This window comes from Salminus brasiliensis, chromosome 18, assembly GCF_030463535.1.
Source record: "Salminus brasiliensis chromosome 18, fSalBra1.hap2, whole genome shotgun sequence".
Classification (NCBI taxonomy): Eukaryota; Metazoa; Chordata; class Actinopteri; order Characiformes; family Bryconidae; genus Salminus; species Salminus brasiliensis.
Window position 1 is genome coordinate 21,747,847 of NC_132895.1, and position 15,890 is coordinate 21,763,736.

General features: G+C 36.8%; 1 protein-coding gene across 2 annotated transcripts; it reads left to right on the plus strand.

Moving 5' to 3' along the window:
• On the plus strand, window positions 1-12,239 carry LOC140538836 (complement factor B-like). Of its 2 annotated transcripts, XM_072661339.1 has the most exons (18): window positions 1-83; window positions 1,204-1,404; window positions 1,502-1,687; window positions 3,179-3,352; window positions 3,448-3,534; window positions 3,631-3,764; window positions 3,949-4,096; window positions 4,467-4,598; window positions 4,684-4,779; window positions 5,354-5,497; window positions 5,646-5,752; window positions 7,785-7,908; window positions 8,019-8,163; window positions 9,011-9,090; window positions 9,992-10,101; window positions 10,670-10,802; window positions 11,482-11,531; window positions 11,947-12,239. In XM_072661339.1, exons 1-18 carry the CDS (start codon window positions 8-10, stop codon window positions 12,115-12,117), a joined length of 2,298 nt encoding a protein of 765 aa, XP_072517440.1. In that variant the 5' UTR covers window positions 1-7; the 3' UTR covers window positions 12,118-12,239. The 2 variants fall into 2 exon arrangements, with proteins under 2 accessions (XP_072517440.1, XP_072517441.1); XM_072661340.1 differs by lacking the exon at window positions 1-83 and having other exon boundaries at window positions 1,316-1,404; window positions 3,160-3,352.
• The last annotated feature ends 3,651 nt before the right edge of the window (window positions 12,240-15,890 follow it).

The window sequence follows — 15,890 nt, forward strand, 5'->3', positions numbered from 1 at the left end:
AGCCTTAATGGACAGTATGGAGTCTGTACTGTGTTGGAATGTATTAATTTTTTTGACAGTTGCCGTAAGCCCTCTTGTGAATGGTAAGTTCTTTTGGCCTTGTCTTTCAGATCAGATAAGTAGATACAATGCTTAGGCTACACCCCTTTAAAAAAGGAGATTCTTCAATAGTTCTTTATCTCTATATGTAGAGAACTATGATGGCACCAGAACTCAAGGCACCATTTGAACTCTTTGGTTGGTTAAATGGGTCTCTATTATTTTTTTAAATAATTGTTAAAGTATTACCAAAAGAGTTCTGATAGGTCAACAACCTTTTCAGGTGCTATGTAAAGCTTTACACTGTTTGCACCCTAAGAATGTATGTCATTGATTTCAAGAAGAGTTCTTTAACCCTGTAAAATTATTACTGATGTGCTTTTAGATACATTCAAATGCAACTGTTTGAAGATTCAGTGTGTTTTGGAAATTCAGAGTATATACACTATATGGATAAAAGTATTGGGACAGCTGTTCATTCATTGTTTCTTTCGAAAATCAAGGACATTTAAAAAAAGTTTCTCTACTGTGTAGGGAAGGCTTTCTACTAGATCTTGGAGCACTTCTGCGATGATTTGATTGCATTCAACGTTAGAGTGAAAGGGCGTTTGCTTGGTTGTCTTCTCTATAAGGACTTGACAAGCTGTCTGTCTGTGCATTTGCACATCTATGCCAGCAATAGATGTTATTTAAAGTAGATGAATACATTCAATAGAAGGGGTGTCCACAAACATTCAGACATATACTAGTGTATTTTCATATACAGCGTTAGATTTTGCATTGGAACACGAGTGGAACATGTGGTAAAGGTGGGTCTCTGACCTAGAAGAGATTTTTCTCTTGATGATAGGTAATGGTGGAAAGCGGAAGTGAAGTATTAGTTACTTTTTGGGCCATGATTACATAATCCAAAAACAGAAGAAGTTTCTTTCTAGTAGTTAATTACAGGTTGACAGAAGATTACAAAAAAACACAAACCTTGCTTGAAATCATATGATGTTACATGTTTAACAAAACCAGGCAAACATGCTAAAGCTAAACTTTTGATCAGATAGACTTTAAATTATTGAATTTTTGTTTCCTTCATCGGTTTCAAGTTCTCTTTGCTGTTGTATCATCCTGATTGCACCATGTATCAAATCCCACTGGTCTGCTTCTGTGTAGGTGCTCCATCTGAACTTCAGTGCTCAAAAAATGACCTGAACATCACCGGAGGCACCTTCACTCTCTCTAATAATTACAATGATGGTAGTATCCTGAGGTACCATTGTCCAGTGGGTTATTATCCATATCCTCAAAAAATGCGCAAATGTTCCAGAGGCAGTTGGAAACCTGCGCCCACCAGAAAACAGCCAGAGTGCAAGAGTAAGCCTTAACTGACCGTCCTGCTTTTTTAAACAGATGTTAAAACTTAGTATTGTGTCCTCTTCACTCAACAATGTTTTTTCTCCTGTTTCTTCAGAGATCACATGTCCTAATCCTAATGTTCTGACCAATGGAGTCGTGAATCCCTATAAGGTCCTTTATCATGTGAATGACACAACCTCCTACAGGTGTCACTCTGATTACACATTGCGGGGGTCCTCCACACGTGTATGCCAGCTCAATGGCAAGTGGAGTGGCAGCACGCCGATTTGTAGTATTGACTGTAAGTAAATGGCCTTATTCTGATGACTCATCCTATTCATTTGATTCCATGTTGCCATGGTGATAGCATTACCGGTAGCGGTGTTAATGTGTGTGTGCCAACTGGTTTCCTACTGATATACATAAATGGGTGCAACTGGATGACTTGCATGAAAATTTGAACTTAACTAAGCTGAACTAAGAACTAACTGAACTAAGAATTTAAAGCAGCAGTATTCAACATGTGTACCTTAAAATAACAGCTTTAAAATCATACTGATGTTCTGCTGACTTGAAATAGGAAGAATAGTGTCTCTCTCATTCCTGCACCAGGCTAGAAACACTAACTAGACTATGTAACTCTGGAAAAGTGGACATAACAACGCTCGCGAGAACTGAAGTCATATTAGTGATAATATGAAAACAGGTTATTAGTGATCTTGTAATATTACTGTACCATCTCAGCCCGTATGCCTATTTCACTTTTAGTCCCGGTACTATATCTTTTAGCTCATCCAGAAATGCGTGTAGAAATTTAAGCCATTGAAGCCTGTAAGCCAAACTATGCAGTTTTCATCACAGTCTCGGTCGTGTTTCAGATCAGATCAGTATATCAAACATGTTTGATTTTTTCAACCCGACTCTGTAAGCTAGTAGTGTACACTGATCACACTGGATCTAAACAATTCCCCTTAATAGCCAATAAAAGTGAACGAAGCTGAAATTGGCTTCTTATTAGTTTCTTATTCTGATTTCATGTTCCACCTTAAATGATGTGGCAGCTATAATTTGGTGCTAGTATATGTCTTGATACTGCAGCATCATTTAAGGTGGAACAAAAATTTGTATAAGAATCTAACACCTGCCTCGTACGTTGGGTAGCCGCCAATATTTGTGTGCTACTCACCTCCAACTCCCACTGCAGTCTGTACAGACCAGGCTTACTCTTCCCACCCATGATCTCAGCTAAAGGCATTTTTATCTTTTGTTTTGGGTTTAGCGCAAACAATGACCACTGCAAAACGTAATGGGGAAGTGTGAGATACCCAGTCTTTGGATAATCTGCCACCAGAAGTCTATCTAAGACTAGTGGTGGGTGAAAGCATGAATTACACCTTCTAACTGTAGGGGGAGACCAGGAGCAAGAAATACCAATTCTCCATTATGCTGCTTAAACCTAATGGGGAACTAGCAACTGTGGCCTAAGCACACCAAACGTTTCATCATAAAAGGAGTTCAATGTAAACTGATTTTAAGGCATTTATGGAGCATTTCTATTGGTCAACTCATCATAAAATTTGTAAAAAAAGTAAACTGCCAAACTTCAAAACATGTTAAAAAGGTGATTTCAATTAATTCAAAATGTTTTAAAAAAATATGGTTATGCCTTAAAGTATTTGATCATATCAATATCAGTGTCTCTGTGTGGACATTAAAAACATTTGGTGCCCCACCCCCTGCATAAACCTCTCTCTCTGCATATATGCCTCTAAGCATAATATCCAACCCACAGCTGATCACTGCCCCGATCCCGGCACTCCTCCTGGGGCCAGCAGAACAGGCCACATCTTCAATATTGATGACAAGGTCACCTACCGCTGTGATAACAAGCTGAGACTGCTGGGTTCCAAAGTGCGTGTGTGTCAGGATGATGGACAGTGGTCAGGGCAAGAGCCTGAGTGCTACGGTGAGTCCCTCATGGTAGCATGTCCAACATTATGTTCTCCAGCACACAAACAGTAGCAGGGTTCTGACTGGTGCTGTGCTATGGTTGTGTTGTAGCTGATTTCACATACGACACCCCAGCAGAAGTCGCACAGGCTTTTGGAGGCACTCTAAAGACTACTCTTACCACCCATGAGGAAGAAGGTATAGCAGGGTGTCACATTGTGCATTTGTATTGTGATACCAATTTACTGTAGTAAGAAAAAATTAAACAACGAAGGCATTGGCATGTATGATTAGGTCAGCATGGGAAGAAGATCAGACTGGACCAGAAAGGAAATCTCAACATCTACATTGCTCTGGATGCATCTGACAGCATAGATAAAGAGGATTTTGACAATGCAAAAGAGGTCATGATAAAGCTCTTAGACAAGGTATGTTGGACTAAAAGCTACTCATGTGTACAGGATGTTCTTTTTCCATTGTGTTGTTCACATCAACTCTGGGTTTGGGTTGTTATTTTCACTGTTATTCAGTTTCTGTTACATTTTCAGTTGATTTTGAATTCAGATCAATGTCATCTTTACTGTAATTCAACTTTATCTTGTTCACCTACAGATCAGCTACTACGAGGTCTCTCCGAATTACGAGATCCACATTTTCGCCACAGATGTGACAACTATAGTTAAAATTACTGATTACAAACGGGAAGACAAAAATAAGCTGCACGAAACCATGAACCTTCTGGAGGCTTTTGAATATGATGGTGAGCTCTTGTTCTTGTTTTTTTATAAATATGGCACCCAAGCAGATGTCGCAGAGACTGGTAGACTAAGTGTATTAGACATATACCCTTTATATATTATATAACACAACACTAAATTATATTATGTAAAATTTATATATTAATACAACACAAATGCCTTTACATGCTTGAATTTTGCTGAACTGAATGTTTGTGTTTTTACTTTTACCATCCAGTAAAAAATATATTCATTGAATGCAATGATCTGTAGCATGTTGACCTTTCAGGCAATGAACACATATATTTTCTTGACTTCCTTACTTAAAACTTAACTTTCAGTCTGTTTTCTGAACCAACCTGTTTTAATGTGATGGTATTTTGTCATTGACAGCTAAAGGAGAAAAATCAGGAACAAATATTGCCAAAGCCTTTCATGCAATTTTGGAAAGCATAAGTTTGGAGAAGGCAATGAATGAAACACTCTTCAAAGAAATCCATCATGTCATAATCATGTTCACTGACGGTATTGATCCTGTCTTTGTACTCAACACATTTCTTTGGCTTAACGTTACTGTCAAAGTTAATCATCTATTTTTCTGTGTCTGCAGGTATTGCCAACATGGGGGGAAACCCTGCACCCAAGGTTAAAGCAATTAAACAAGTTGTGTACGATGGAGATGAATCGAATCGAGAACAATTTCTTGGTAAGGAAAATCAAGATAATATATGTATAAAAATAAATTACGTGACTTTAAATGTGTTTTGGAATTAAATAAAACACTTCAAATGTGTACAAAGAGCCATCAAAAGTTTTTTTTTTACAAGTTTGGACATACCCGTATATACAGTATATATCATTTTCATAAGAATATTTTGATCTAAAGGCTTATGCTTAAAAGAGAATTAAAACTAATAGCAATTTTAATGGTGCAATGCTACTGAGTTTTAGGTCTACTGCTACTATTAATCCACATCCCAAATATCAGTTCATAAAGTTGTTATATCAATATCTGTGTTAGGCCAACAAAAATATATATATATTCTTATCTGACTACAATCCTTCCTGACAAACTTAAGATGTACTTTGATGTGTTTTGTGTGTCCTTGTGTGTTTTGTGTGTAAGGTTCAGTCTTTTAAAATAAAGGCTGATAATTGCCAAAGAAAATGCAAATAGATATTTACTCTTACCTACATCATTTTTCTTTTAATAAAATAAGAGATCAAGCAACTGCCAATTATAAACAGAAGTTACTTATCTGAATGTGGTCATTTTCCAGATATCTATGTGTTTGGAGTGGGTGAGGATGCGGAGGACGTGAGGGAGAATGTCGATGAGTGGGTGACAAAAAGAGATAACGAAAAGCATTTGTTCTTACTAGAGGACATGGAGAATGTGCAAAAAACCTTCGATGAAATGATCGGTACTTCTGTACTTTTGAGACCTGTTGTCTTCATGTAACTCCAAGCGTGACTTTCCATCATTCTTTATTTTAATTGTTGCATTGTGCATATGACTGTTATTGTATCTGCCACTGCTTGTTTTATAGCATGTGTTTTCTCTATACATAGATGAAAGCACTAGTGTAGGTCTATGTGGACTCTACAAAAACTACAACGATGAAAACAATGAAATTGGACGCCAAGGATACCCCTGGATGATAAAGTTCTCTGTGACTGTAAGCATTCTCTCCATAATTGCTGAACTAGTCTTTTTTGTGTCTACAATTATGATCATACTTCTGATATCCGATAATACTTTCAAATCATCCTTAAATATTACTTCAGTATATGGTATAACTAGGAGCGGGCCATAACATTTCACTAATTGGCTACACAATGATGATGCTTTCCTGCTATTGTTATTTTAAACTAATAATTATGCTGGGAATTAGGAAAGAGAAGCTGGTTGGAATTTGTTAAACTTTCATGATAATCAATAATAATGACTCAAATCTGAAGAATGTTAACTGGAAGTTAATTGGAAATCGACTGGTGTTCGGTAGGACAGAAAGAAAATAAAAAACCTAAACTAAATTGCATTAAACAAAAAAATTAAGTCTAGGATGTTGGATCTTTGCCAGCTAGACCAGCTCCAACGGTTTTGCTACACAGCACACCACAGACATCACACATGCAATCTAGCATAAAGATTACTTACTGAGCTTTCCTACTGCTACCAGAAGCAAAGCTGTTTAACCAACTATGCTCTTATCAGCACAATTAACTGTTAATTGTTCATTATTGTTCATAATTAATTCATTAGGTGGGTTACTATTGTGGCATAGTAAGTAACCCAGGGGATGGGTTACTTAGAATTACCTGGCAATCTGGAATTTACCCAAGAAAAATTACCCAAAAGAATTAACTCAGCATTAAAATTTTTAGAGGGCAGTTAACCAAACTAAACTTAGCACAAAAAGTAATGGAATTTGTGTTTGGTAGGGGATTTGTTTGTTGTAACAGTGCTTCTTGGCAATAAGAAGCATTGTTGGAAAAGCCTGTTAATTTCCCTTTTAAATGGTGCCACATTTGTAAGGAACATGCATTTGTGAGTAGGTGGGTTGCGGCCATGAACAATTTGCCTCTCTGCCAATGCCAGCTTATTCTGCCATTGACTCGTTTGGTGGACTGGATCATTGAAGTTTGAAGAAACAAAACATATTGGCAATGTAACAATGTATTTATTTAACAATCTGGAGCCTCAGTAGCGTGTGGAAGAACCATGCAACAGCCTGGCACCTCCTCCTCTTGCTGGCCACCAGCCTGGTCACACACTGCTGTGGGATGGCATCCCATTCTTCCCAGAAACTCTGCTCTGTGGGTATGAGTATTGTCATCTTGGAGGATAGAGTTTGGTCCCAGACTGTGGAGATATGGGACTGCCCTTGGTTGCAGAATTTCATCTCGATATCTCTCTGCATTGAGATTGACTAATAATAACAAGCCTCGGTTTTCCAGTGAGGGAGATGCCACCCCACACCATCACACTGCCTCCACCAAAAAAATGTACTCTTTCGGTTCAGCAATCAGCACAGCATTCTCCACGTTCTCCACAAATCTGGACCCATCGTTGATAACATTCTAGTGCCTGTGTTGTTACCTGGCCTCCAAACCTTGACTGCAAATCTGTAGAAGACAGCCTACGGTACCTACATGCTGACAGGGTGAGGAAATTATCTTCGTCTTTTTGGGATGCCCAATTCGCAGCCTGTGTCTGACATCCCCCGTTATATGGAACTTGTCCGTCAATTTGGAGATGGTACTAGGGCTCACTCCAAAAGCTCAAAACAAGTGTCAATAGCAGCAAATAGCTCAACCCACATACTCAGCCTTTACAGGCTTTCCAACAGTATAAGATATTGCCTAGAAGCATTGCTACAACTCTTCCAAACCAGTCAGAGCTCCCATAAAACCCACACCCTCCTAAAATGCACAGGGACCAGTTTACTATATTAGAAGAATTTGGCACATCATGCAGCTGATAATTATGAAAAACATACTCATCTTAAAATTTTGAGAATCAAATCAAATTTTTGTGATATTCCCATTATGCCGCCTACCCTAGTAGATATTTTATTTACCACAAATGCCTTCTTGCTGTTTAGTTGAGGTCACTTTTGGGAGTAAGACAAAGAAATATTTGAGTTTTAAAGTTATAGTTTTATATAAATTTCTGTGTAAACAATTTCATTTTTTTGCTCTTTACAGCGTGATGAGGGCAAAACTTCAAACTGCTTAGGATCTCTGGTCACACCTTCATTTATTCTTACTGCGGCTCACTGCTTCAAGTTCGAAGATGCTGCTGATAAAATCTATTTTGATGCACCCCAAAGTACAATTAGAACACAAACACCGTCCTTTTCATTTTAAAAAAGGATAATATAAAACTTAATCAAAACAATTATAAAAAATAATTAATCACTAATAATTTCCTTATTTTAGATGTAGAACTAGCAGCAAAAGAATTTATGCTTCATCCCGATTACAAACCCAGAGGAAAAGTGTCAGAGGGAATAACAGAGTACTACGACAATGATGTGGCTCTCATTGAACTAAAAGAGCCTGTAAATGTGGATGCCAGTATCAGGTGAGTGGACTATGCAAATCCTACTGTTTTTTGATAGCTGTTCAGCAGCATGGAAATGTCTGATGATGTTCAAAACACAGAGAATGGTAAAAACTAAAACACTTCACCTAGGTGGTGATAGGGATTTCTGCTATCCCTTTCTGCTGTTACACTGTGAATTTCCCCACTGCGGGACTAATAAAGGACTATCTTATCTTATCTTATCTTATCTTATCTTATCTTATACAGTGTTATGAGCTTATGTTATGACATGAAATTAAGCCTGGAGAAAGACTCCAGGGAAAGAAGGGAATTTGTCTTAATGCCTACACACATAGATAACTAAAATTGAAACAAAGCCAATTTGGGAGGCAGGAGCGTCAGCTTGCTATTAACATGAATGTATCAATATTCATATATTGACTCCTTAACAACATCATAATTCAGAGAATCAATGGCATTCAAGAGACAAATGTACATGAGACAGAAAGATATGTTTTGCGAGGCAGAAAGGTACCTGCAAAGTATTACAAGGAAAAATAGCAATCAAAGCAATCAAAAACAGTGCTGTTTTCTGATGTACCACATGTATACCATTATCAACCATTTATACCATCATTATCAACATTTCATATGAAAATATTCCATAAAAATTAAATTAAATGAAATAAAACAGTTATATTTGTGGATATATATGTAGACATTGTAACCCCCAGTTCTTATCATTACTACTGTAATGAAATCAGAGATTTCTAATAAGATTCTTTACAATGAAGCATTTAATATGAAACACTTGATAAAAAAACAAAACAAAACTGTGAACTGTAACTGTAACTCTGGATTCTTTGTATGATTGTTTCCATCCTAGACCTATTTGCATTCCCTGCACCAAGGAGACGAGCGGGGCTCTAAGATTGACCAGCAATGATGTGACATGCAAGAACCACAGTGAGTTCAAAACTCATGATCTTTCATGACAACATCAATAGACAGAAAACTGAAAACATAGACTAGTGAGAGGATAATGCTCACACATAGACTTGGGAAATTTATTTATTACCTTTTTTATTATTATTATTATATTATGAAAATGTACCAAATGGAAAGTACATAATTTTCTATCTTCTATCATTTTCATCTTCTCAATCAATACTTTTGGTCACAAAGTCAAAATACAACATATGAAATGCAAAACACCAGCAAACTGTGTCCACTGTGGTAATTAAGTGGCTTTGGCAGCAGTAAAGTGCAGTTTGAGTAGTAGTAAACATACTTTTATGCAACGCCGTTTCAATCTGCAGAAGTGTGGGTTTGCTATTAGCATGGATGGAACAATATTCATAAATTGATTCGACCGAATCATGGCAATCTAGAAATCTTGCACATTTTCACCCATTTAGCTTTAAATAAAACATACTGAAAAATCTAGAAATATGTCCAAATGCACATGTCATATTTAAACCAGAAATCTCTCAGGTTCTACACACCCCTACACTCCCCACACAACATTTTCAAACATTCAAAGATACTGCTCTAGAAAAAAACATATCACAATGGTATACCTGTCTGCTGCTGGTTCTTCTAACTTTTCTGATGAATACAAATGAAATTTGTTAGCTGAGACAGTAATAAATAAACACATACATTATATTCAGAGAACGTTCCAAGGGTACTTCTGTGCACTGTAGGCTGTGGAAACACTATGTATGTAGTCTTTGTAGACTTAGACAGTGTTTAACAAATTTTCTACATCTACTCAACTTAATTAACTCAATTTCTATATCTACATAATCACAGTAGACACAAATGCAAACTTGTACATCTAAATATTGCTTTTGTTCTGTTACAGAGGAGAAGCTGCTGAGCAAAGAGTACGAAAATGCATTTTTCATGTCATCGAAAAAAAATGACAAAGGTGATTTTAAAAAAAATCCTATCCAGATCAAACAGAAAGATAAGGTAAAGTTACACCCTACTATGTATTATTAATATGATTTAGTGGACTGTATTAATTCCTAATTTGAGATACATTTTTTTAAAAGTACAACACCAAGGAATTTAAGTCTGTAAAGACCTGTAGTTAGTTCTGCTTTAATTACCCTTAATATTTTAATATTTTACCATCCTGTCATCTTGTTTATAAAGAAGAACTTTCCTGATGTGATGGCATATAACACTCAAACAAAGTACTTAACTATCCCTGTGGTGGTACATTTAACACTCCACCATCAGTAACTTTACTTACAAAACAAAGCTGTACCGTATTAAGTTGCATTGTCATCATTTTATTGGTCTATTGATCTAACAGTCAGTGTGAATGTAGCGTACTTTAAATGTACTCAATTCGATCTTTAGGATAATTTATGTTACTTTTTTTTACAACTGTGAACAAAAACTGTTAATGTACAGTACCTTTCTTCCGACAGTGTAAATGTTGCTTGAGAACCAGGTCCTTCATCATCAAACAAGCACTTATCATTCACTGCATATATGTAAAACACACACTCTGTTTTTCTTATTTCTTTAGAGGAATGCATGCATTGAAGATGCCAAAAAGGCTTTAAATGTTTCTGCCGACGTGGCAAAGAAAATCATTACAGACAATTTCCTGTGCACCGGAGGACAGGGACTAAACCACGTGGATGAGGTTTCTTGCAAAGGTAAATTAACATCAAGGCCAACTTCCTGAACACAGATGAAATGCACAGATGAGTTGCCTTGGAGTGTGTTAGTGTGTTTGGCATGATGTGCTTTTCTTTTCTTTCTTGTATACAATGAAAACTGTTTATGAAGGCAAAGGACAAAGACTAATTAATGCATGTTATTAGTGTCGCTAACATATTTTAAAACCTTTCAAATATATGTTTCATAGTATTATGAAACAAATCTACAATACTTTAAACAGATTTAAAAAAATTTAATATTGTTGCTGTGCAATAAAAAATATGTCCATCTCCATAATGGTGACTTTATAACAGAAGGCAAAAATGTTGACTGGAAATTAATGCAAGTCACTTAGAGAGTCACTTCAAACCATGGAGAAAAATGATATGATTACAGTAATGTGTAGGTCTAGTTGTTTTGGTAATGCAGACAGTATCTAAGATTGATGTTAATGGATTGTATATTTAAAGTGAATGTTAAAATCTCCTACATTTATTACTTTGTCCCGTCTGCGGCAAAATCACTTAATTTTTTACAAAATCAGAGCAGTACCTGTAAATATATTTAAAAATTTTATGTCATAAATTAAATTTTATATATATATATATATATATATATATATATATATATATATATATATATATATATATATTAATGTCTGGCATATTTCAACAGGTGATTCCGGCGGAGCCACATTTTTGCAACAAACATATCGGGCGATCCAGGTAAATTCAAATCACCTTTTTTCTTTAAATGGAATGATTCAGTTTTTTTGTAAATATATCACCATTGATAATATTAAACATGTTTTTAACACCTATATACAATAATATGCCTATATTCCTAGATACATAGAAATTCCAATATACCTATATGTTTAAAACCTTTCAATCTATTTTATTAAAGAATTCTATTAAAGCACTTACATATGTAATGTATAATGTATATAAATGTACTGACGTAAAGAAGCATAAGCAGTGACTGTAAGACTTTGACTATAACAGAATGGTCAATCTGACTCGATTTGAAGATACATTTGAATAAAATAACATTCTTCAGGGTATTCGAATAATAGCAGCAAGGTCATGCCCCGCAAACACTGACGAAGTTAATAATAATGTGTTAATGTATCTTAAATAGGTTGGAGTTGTCAGCTGGGGACTGAAGGATCTGTGCTCAGGTCCCGCGAATTATGATGAGCTTGAAACAGCCAGAGATTTTCACATAGACCTCTTCAATCCAAAAGTGCGGGAATTTCTTAAAAAATATCTGGGTGATCCAGAAAAAGGTGTTGCACTTCATTTTTTGTAAAGAAAAAAAAACTCAGGCGTTTTCTTCTGTAAACATGTTATTGGACCTTTTCTTAATGCATCACTTTCGTATCACTGTATTTGAAACATTTTTTTAACTGTGTGCCACAATTAAAGCTTTTTGAATGCTGATTAGCATGATGTCCTGTATTCATTAGAACCATTAACCATGTCTACACATTGTCACTGAAGCACTGCTTTTATATTCATCGGCTAAAAGCTCTGATAAGGGAGAAACGGATACAGCTGGCTGCTTTCAGGTATACTTCGTTCAGCTGAGCACACCACGGAAAAGCTGCTGCCGAGGACATAAAGCCTGAGTGGCTTTCAGTGTGAAACAGCTTGCTTCATGCGTCTTTCCCAGGAATACAACTGGAGACAGCACAGTCTCTTGTGTGCTGTCAGTGGATCAGAATGCTATGGGATAGATATTGTTACTGACAGCCTGTCTAATGATAGTAATAAAAAGCAAGAGCACTACTGCCTATAATAAAGAATATGCTCTTACTAGGCAAGCCAACCCACCTCAAGCCTAATCTGAGGCTGAATTTGTTGGTCGTCTTATTCTCAAGAGTGCAGCTACATTCTCATACAAGACTGAAGACTAAACATCTTTTGTCCCAAAGGGTTCAAAAAGACCATCTATGAACCTTTGTGGTTAACAGCCTTTATGGAGGCATGAACAAAGGTGATGTTTCACCTTCTGTAATGTTGAGACCCCTCTTGGAAAAGTCATTCATTTCCAAGCTGAATTTAGGAGGTTTAGGTTTTCTCTCTTTGCCATTTTGGCCCTTAAAAAAACAAGGGTTCAGGTTTAGGAATGGAAAGTTTAAATAAGACTGCCAACTTTATAGCGGGATAAAGAGAGCAGGATAATTATACTACAAGTATTCTGTACTTTCATTTTGCTGACCATAATCTAAAGTTATTGAATGTCATTGCAAGGGTGTAACAAATAAGCGTGTGTTTTTATTCCCCAAATTGATTAGGGGCTATTCTGTGTTTTAGCCCAATTGCTCATAACTAGTCACACCCTTGCTTTTCCCAAAGAAATACACAGCAGTCTGCCAACAAAACCATTTACATTCAATATCAGCAGATGTAAAGATTAAGTTTTGTCAGCAGAGGAGGCTGTTCCTCTTTTTTGCATCTCCTTCTGCTTCTATTGGTTCTACATATGCTCAGGACATGCTGACAGAAGTAACACGCTGATCTGAGAGCAGCTTTCTAAAACAGTCCATGCACATTTCTTAATGTAGTCCTGATCCTTTGCCATTTCCAGCATGATAATGCATCATGTCACAAAGCAAGTCATCTCATGACAATGAGTTTAGTGTTCTTGTGTGACCTTCCCAGTCAACGGATCTGGATCCAATAGGGCACGTTTAGAATGTGGTAAAATGGGAGATTCACAGCATGAAAGTAAATGAATGAACCAAATCTGCTTCCAAATGGGCAGGGGTGCCTCAGCGGTTAGAGCACTGGGCTATTAATGACAGGGGTTGTGGGTTTGATACCTGGGCCACTGTTGGGCCCGTGAGAAAGATCTTCTCTGCTTTCTGGGTACTGCAGCAATGGCTGCCCACCACTCCAAGCATGTGTGCTCACTATAATGGTGAATATGGTTGTCTTTGTCTTGTCTGTCTTTATGTATACACTATGACAACAGCCTGTGTGTAAAACACTGGCGTTTTTTCCACGACATCTAGAGTAGCAAATATCAACGCAGTCACAGTAAAATTATAAAGCTTTGAGTAGTATTCTAGTAGTCTAGTAGTATTTTTTTACACATATAAAAACTGAAGCAATAGGAGCAAACTGAAGTATATCATAAATGGAGTTGTACTGAATACCATTACCTGGTCTCACCTTAACCAGCAGTGTAAGAAGATAATCATCATATCATACAGACAGAGTGGACTGTAAGGGGAGACCAATTCTTGCATAATGCTGCTTTAAGAGAACTGCCAAAATGAATGTAACAGCTTTAATAAAGATTTAATAACCATTTAAAAAACAGTTGCCTGTTTTAATTTCAGACTAAGACCACTTTATACTGCAGTGCTCTTGTTCTTTAGCACTTTAATTCAGGTCAATGCTACTGAACCTTAGAAAAGTCTTAAGACTTAAACCTGAGAAACTTTTATTCAGTAGTCAAGTTAAGTGACATTTATTTGTATAGCACTTTTTACACTTTTTACATTTGTATAACACTTTTTCTGTTGTTGTCACAAAGCAGCTTTACATAATTCGTAATTACTAAAAGACAGAAAAAAATTAACTAAGAAATAACATAAGAAGACATGAAAGATCTAAGACCCCCAGTGAGCAAGCCAACGGCGACAGTGGCAAGGAAAAACTCCCTCAGAGCCGGAGGAAGAAACCTTGGGAGGAACCAAGACTCACAAGGGGGACCCGACCCATTCTCCTCTGATCAGAACTATTTAAACATTATTGATGAAAATTACCAAACCATCTAAACTGTTGAACTGCTCTGATATTAATCATAATATATGAATCATGGTGTAGAAACGCTAGTGTCCATCTGCTCCACCGTCCACAAACCTGAGTGATCGCGTGTAAGCAGCGAGACGACAGCTCCAGCATCTCAGTATACTACAATTCCTTGTGTCTGTGAACCCCTGGACCTGCAAACTTTTGCTAAGGGGAAACATTCATTTTCAAAAGCTAAACTAAACAGATAAGTTTTCAGCCTAGATTTAAAGATTGAGACTGTGTCTGAGTCCCGAACATTATCTGGAAGGTTATTCCAGAGTTGGGGGGCTTTATAAGAAAAGGCTCTTCCCCCTGCTGAGGTTTTCTGAATTTAGGGAACAAATAAGAAGCCAGCACCCTGAGATCTAAGTATTCTTGATGGTTCGTAATATGTAATAAGATCTTGCAGGTACTCAGGAGCGGGGCCAGGTAGGGCTTTGTATGTTAATAGAAGAATGTTGTAGTCAATACAGAATTTAACAGGGAGCCGATGATATGGCTGATATGGTCAAATTGTAGTTTTAGTAAGGAAGCATTTTGAACTAATGGCCTCAGTAAAGCATTTTACCTGGTAAGATTTATTCTATTAGAGACAGCATGACTCCGTAAGTGGAACTCACAATGTACAGAGGTTAATGAGCAGGTGTTCCAGCTTTGTGACTCCCATTCTTGCATAGGACCACTGTTGCAGGTTGTGGGGACCCTCCATAGATTTTGAACTGAGAGACCTCTATCACAGGTACTGTGAATATTGAAATTAAATTGAATATTGGTTATATATTGAGCAGTGAAAAGGAGCATGGCTCCTCTCAGAAGACCTTTGGAAAACCTTAAATATTTGAACATTGCTTCATTCAACCCTTGGGGTTTTCCACATTTGCCACAGACACAATACCAATATGCCAATTTACATGAGATTCACCATTGGAAAATTATTTTTTATTATTTTTGGGATTTTTTTAAATGGAAGTTTATATCAATGGTGCCAGAATCCTAACTGATGTGTAAACATGACTTAGTTTGTAGTGTCAGATGAGACTAAAATTACTGAGATACACCAGGAATAATTACTAAGATACACTCCCAAGCAGAGCTTTAGTTTTTATTCCCTGACAAGACAGAGAGAAAAACACACATGGTAATCAAACTGTGAGGTATGCCACTGAGCTGTTGGTCAATGATCTTCTCTGTTTGACTTGCTGTTAAAAAGTAACCGTTAGCACTGGGCCTACAGTCTACAAATTTCACATCTCATTCAGAGAAAGAGGGAAAGACAGG

Coding starts and splice junctions, on each gene's coding strand:
- LOC140538836 (XM_072661339.1), top strand. CDS start 8: ATGGACAGTATGGAGTCTGTACTGTGTTGGAATGTATTAATTTTTTTG. Junction 4,780..5,353: donor GAATCGAGAACAATTTCTTG/GTAAGGAAAATC, acceptor GTCATTTTCCAG/ATATCTATGTGTTTGGAGTG. Junction 11,532..11,946: donor AAACATATCGGGCGATCCAG/GTAAATTCAAAT, acceptor TATCTTAAATAG/GTTGGAGTTGTCAGCTGGGG.